The 6,075-nt window shown below is 40.7% G+C and overlaps 1 protein-coding gene across 1 annotated transcript; it reads right to left on the bottom strand.

The window, feature by feature from the left end:
- Positions 1 to 62: 62 nt before the first annotated feature.
- LOC146969651 (uncharacterized) lies at positions 63 to 5,492 on the bottom strand. Its single transcript, XM_085804455.1, has 4 exons — positions 5,486 to 5,492; positions 3,020 to 3,313; positions 982 to 1,008; positions 63 to 402 (listed from the first exon to the last, which is right to left on the bottom strand). The coding sequence occupies exons 1-4, from the start codon at positions 5,490 to 5,492 to the stop codon at positions 293 to 295; spliced, it is 438 nt and encodes a 145-aa protein (XP_085660581.1). The 3' UTR covers positions 63 to 292.
- Between the last annotated feature and the right edge of the window lie 583 nt (positions 5,493 to 6,075).

Raw genomic sequence — 6,075 nt, 5'->3', positions numbered from 1 at the left:
CGTTCTACTGCTGAACCGTTCTACCGTTCAGCTGAAATATTTTAAGTCAGTTCATTGGATCATATTATATATTTACAGTGTCTGATATGTTTTGTGTAAAAGAACATTTATTGATAGTTGTAGAAATGCATCAAAAGTCAAACTGTCCCTCAGAGGCCACCGTAGCTCCTCCGTCTGGGTGAAGACGGAGGACGAGTCAGAGGAGCAGGGCTTTGATGGTAACCATGGTGACCATGGTGCTGAGTCAGAGGAGCAGGGCCTTGATGGTAACCATGGTGACCTTGATGCTGAGTCAGAGGAGCAGGGCCTTGATGGTAACCATGGCGCTGAAGGCCACAGTCTTGGTGAACACCACTCTGACTGAGTTCATCAGCAGCAGGTAGAAGTTCAGCCTGGCCCCGTCTGCACAGAGACACAGAGAGAGACATCCCATCAATCAGATTTATTTTTATTTTTTTTAAATGGGAACGGTTCATATTGATGGACATTGACATGTAACTATGTGGGGTTGTAGCCAAGTGGCTCATTTCCATCCCCAGTCCCATGGGCAGGTTGATGTTAGACATAAAAACAATGACGATAAAAAGTACAAGAGGCAGAACTAGGACCTAACACCTTGACATCTTACACAAAACATATATGAAGGACATAAACCAGCAGTTAACTGACCACAGACGGTTAAAAGAGTGGGTCAGGGGACCAACAGGTTACTGAGAAGTTATAAAGAGCTACAGTGCTAGTTAAAGTGCAATCACACCGATCACTGATCACTCACACCGATCACTGATCGATCACACCGATCACTGATCAATCACACCGATCACTGATCACTCACACCGATCACTGATCAATCACACCGACACCGATCACTGATCGATCACACCGATCACTGACCGATCACACCGATCACTGATCAATCACACCGACACCGATCACTGACCACTCACACCGATCACTGACCAATCAGGAGCTGTGACTCACCTGGGTGCAGGTCAGCGCAGCGATCAACTGGAAACACAAAGAAAACAGTGATTAGTATAGAAATCTACTCAAGACGAATCAATATCAGAGTTCCTATTGTCACTAAATGATATTGTTGATCAATAATCATGTGACGGTCTTTCTTGTGTGTGTAGTTGTGTGTCTGTGGCCGGTGCGTGTGCAATAGCGTAGATGTAGTTAGTATGTGTGAATGTCTATGGCCGGTGCGTGTGCAATAATGCAGTCAGGATGCAATCATGTAACCATGCTCAGTCCGGTGAAAGTAACCACATATAGTCTGAGCATGTGTGTAATTGTATGTTTTTATAATTCAACCAATCATGTCTAACACAACTGTATAGATTATATATTTTTATAATTCAACCAATCATGTCTAACGCAACTGTATAGATTATATATTTCTATAATTCAAGGAATCATGTTAATCCTCCTGCAATTATGTAAATGTAGTTTTAATTTTGTTATTTATCAGTCCTCTGTCTTTATGGACTTTTTATGTTAACTGTTGTATTGTTTGGGGACTATGGATGTAATTTAGCACATGTGCTATAAATCCGGTGTATTTACAGTGAGTGCTTATGCACCCAGAGGTGGGGACTTGGACTCGAGACTTTAGACTTGACTTGGACTCGAGTCCCGATTTTGATGACTTAAGACTTGCTTGATCAAATCAAAAAAAGACTTGGACTCGCTTGGGACTTTAGAGCAAAGACTTGAGACTCTACTTGGACTTGATGCCAAAGACTTGAGACTCTACTTGGACTTTAACCCTCTTGACTTGAAATTCAAGTCAAGTCACATGCAGCAAGCACAAATATTAAAATATTTAAAAAAGTGTCACATCAATGTTAAACTGTAGCAGCCAACCAGGGACATTCTATATAAGTAGAGCCCACTCCTGTTATCAGTCTTGGCTGTAGAATTTTAGGTTATTCGCCAATTTGTGTATGGTCTATAAAATTTTAAATGGTTTGGCCCCACAGCCATTAGGTGTTTTTGTCCACGCTCGCTCGTCAAATTCCATCAGATCCACTAGAATATCCTCCATACGAGATTGTACCATACCATTTCGCCGCACTGTAGCGGGGCAATCTGCTTTTTCTGTAAGAGCCACAAACCAGTGGAATACCTTACCTGACGCCGTAAGGAGCAGTAGCTCTCTCAGAGTTTTCAAATCTAACCTAAAAAATCTGTTAAAAGCTGCTCAGCTCTGCAACCACTAATGCAGCCACTAGACTTCTTTTTGTGTGTGTGGGTGTGGGCGTGGGTGGGATGAGGGAGGTGGGGGGAGTTGCACGCAGATGTGTGTAGCCATGTTGTTGTGGTGTTTTATCCCTGTATACTGTTTAATCTGTCTTGTTACTGTGTTGTATTTTTGTGACCTGCCAAGGGACTACAGATGCAAATTAGCTTAAAGCTACAATCTGGTATAGTGCATCAAATGGCAACATTTATGTTTTAACTGTACATTGTCCCTTTTAAATGAATTAAAATTGAAATTGAAAATTGAAATTAATGCCAACACACTAATGCCTACCCCCTTCCAACCAAAGACAAAAATCGCCCAAGGCTCTTAAGATTATCTTATGAGATTCTCCTGTAGTGTGTGGTGTTTTAAGATTTAAATTCTCCTGACAATCGGCTCGTAAAACGGTTGGCGCTGACTATCGTAAATATTAAACATGTTCAATATTTACGATTGTCGGCTCGACAATCATCGAAAGTCGGCTTGTGTGTGGGGGAACCCGACAATCCTGAGTGACCGTCTCCGCGGAATGTGACGTGAAATTGATCTTTGGTCATGATCTTTATGTATCATTAATTATAATCGATTTGTTTCGGACTCGAAACAAAAATCTTAGGACTTGGACTTGACTTGGGACTTGAGGGCAAAGACTTGAGACTCTACTTGGACTTGCAACATAGGGACTTTCTCCACCTCTGGCACTCTCTGTCCATGAATAAGCACTGTCCCGACTAAATAAACACAAATAAAGATAAATAAAGGGTTGTGTACTGTTGTCGTCGTTGGAGACCGCTCCGTGCAGCGAGCAGGACAGCATGGTGTCATCGCTGAAGCCGGCGTAGAAGTAGGTCTTCTGCTGCGGTGAGATGACGGCGTGCGAGGCGTTGAGCTCCAGGCTGAGCTCCAGGCTGCTGTTGACCGTGTTGAGCAGCAGCTGGCCGTCCGGGGGTCTGAACCCGGCCGCCAGGCAGACGTCCGGCCCCACGGTGTCGGGGGCCCGGCCCACCCAGCCCTCAGGCAGCAGAGGACTCAGCACCGACAAGTCCGGCTGCACAGGGCTCGCATCTGGATGAATGAATGAATGAATGAAAATGTGTTTATTCAATCAAAGTTAAAAGTCCAACAGAAAACATCAGTTCAACTAGAAAAGAGCCAAGGCAAGGCAAGGCATCTTTATTTATATAGCAGCGCATTCCATACCAAGGCAACTCAATGTGCTTTACATAAAGACTAAACATTAAAAAAAGAAGCATAAGGGCCCATTCACATGGAGCGTCCTTTGCGCGAGCGTTTCCATTGTTTTCAATGTAACCGTGCGCCTTTGCGCGCGCAAAATCCGAAGCGACGCCGACGTGGTGCGATGCGCTTTTTTTTTCCGTGCGCGTCCGAGGCACACCGAGATGAAAATATCTCAACTTTTTCGAATGCCGCACGCGCACCGCGGGTCATGTGATCAGAATCAGCTGCACGGACCTGCTTCACCAGCAGCAACAAGCAGCCGGCTCTCAGTGCTTCTTCTTTCAGCAGTTCAGTTCTCCCCCGGTCCAGCCCGGTCTCTACTCCATAGCTGCCGTAGCAGCAGTGTGATACCAGTACATTTAACCGCATTTTTAACTTTTATTAGACACAAGGTAGGGAGTTCACGTCTGGCCTGCCTCCCTCCTCTCCACACGGCGCTGAGTCCTCCGTTCAGACTGACAGACAGATCGAGCAGTGAAGCTGCTGAGAGGGATTCACGGTGCTTGAAATCTGATCAGGATCAGCTCTGTGTTTACTGGTTAAATGACAGAAGCACACCACTAAATGTAAAAATGTGACAGGCGCTTTTGGTTGCTTAGTAACGGCAGACGCGACCATAGACGCGAGCTCAGAAGCGCTCCATGTGAATGGGGCCTAAGACAGAATAAAAACAAACAAAACACTAAAAACAGAGTTAAAAGCAAGAGCAAATAAAAGTAAAATAAAAAAAAATAGATAAAGTTTTAAGTTCTCAGCTATAAGCATGTGAAAAGAGAAATGTTTTTAACCTGGATTTAAAAGTGCTGACAGTTGGGGCTGATCTCAGGTCTGCTGGTAGTTTGTTCCACTTGTGAGCAGCATAACAGCTAAATGCTGCTTCACCATGTCTGGTCTGAACTCTGAGCTCCACTATCTGACCTGAGTCAGTAGATCTCAGAGCTCTACTGGGTTTATACTCTACTAACATGTCATTCATGTATTCTGGACCTAAACCATTCAGTGATTTGTAAACCAGTAGCAGAACTTTAAAATCTATTCTAGCCAAACCGAAAAGGAATAGGCTGAAGCTATGGCTTATTTTCACCTACTTACCCTTCTGATCAACTTCATCAGATCACATCATTCAAAACATCAAACAGAAATCATATTGTTTTGCACAAAATCCCAAACATAGTTCCATAATAGTGTCAGCTACATCAACCACATCTCTCAAATTTATCAAATACCTTATTCTTAAACAAACATTTGAATTCATACATTGATCGGCACATCTTCAAATCCTCATCAAGTCCATATATTTACACCCCTTACAGAAATACATTCATCTTTTATTTTAGTTCTGGACTTTGTTTTTTCCATCATACGTTTCCCTCGGAGCTCATATCTACATTCTCTCTTTTTAAACATGTTCACAATTTTACAAGGTAACAAGTTGTTATACACTTTGTACATTATCAATGCTATTTTATAATCCACTAAGTCTCAGTAATCCACCATAAATCAATAATCATACTGATCCGATCAATACGAGGACGTCAGACAGGTTCTAGCTGCAGCAGCGACCAATCAGAGCTCTTACAACAGTAAACACAGCAAACTGGACATTCATGTTGATTATTTTACACCTCTGACAACAAACTAGCTAAATAAAATACACAAATAGTTAGACAAATAAAACTAACTAACTAACTAACTACTGAGATCAGCCCGAACTGTCAGCACTTTTAAATCCAGGTTAAAAACATTTCTCTTTTCACATGCTTATAGCTGAGATCTTTTTAAGAACTTTAAACTTTATCTATTTTCTTTTCTTTTACTTTTTTTTTATTCTTCTTTGCTCCTGCTTTTAACTGTGTTTTTTGTTTTTATGCTGTTCTTTAAAAAAAAAAAAAAAAAGTTTTGTCTTTATGTAAAGCACATTGAGTTGCCTTGGTATGAAATGTGCTATATACTGTAAATAAAGATGCCTTGCCTAACTAACTAACTAAATAAACTAACAGCTCATTGTGATCTGTGAAGATGTAAAATCATTAAAACAGTGAATCTGAGCTGTTTTAACTGTTCCATAATAGTTCATCAATATTTTTGTATAAATGTCCCAATAATCTTTTGGATATTTATTATTATGGATCAAATTCAACAGGAACATTTCACACTTTTAAAAGAGTTTTAAATTCAATGATAATTTAAAATGGGATGTTTAAGATGAAGGTTTCAAACTAAAGCTGATTTTCTTTTTTCTTTTACTGTGATCAACATTTAAAATCAATTAAGTTCATTCAAACTTTACAAGGTCTGTCTGATAATTAGAGGACTGAATATATCTAAATTTCTAATGAACATTGGCTATGTCCAGTTTAACAGCAGGTTATTGCACATATTTCAGCAGGTTTTATTTTATCTAGTTTTTATTAATGTAAATCAATTAGTTGAATCCAATGAGTTCATGTAGTTCAGGTTTAGAGGAAAAGACGCGCTGCAGGCTACATGTCAAACATAAAGATATATTTTATCTCTATTTATTTTTACCAAACATATGATTTTGAGTTTTCTCTATGAAATCCATCTTTATGCAGATGACATCACTC

Source organism: Trachurus japonicus, chromosome 17 (assembly GCF_045865225.1).
Source record: "Trachurus japonicus isolate A0001 chromosome 17, Traja_1.0".
In the NCBI taxonomy this organism is placed as follows: Eukaryota; Metazoa; Chordata; class Actinopteri; order Carangiformes; family Carangidae; genus Trachurus; species Trachurus japonicus.
Note: the sequence above shows the minus strand (reverse complement) of the source record. Positions and strands in the feature narration are given on the sequence as shown.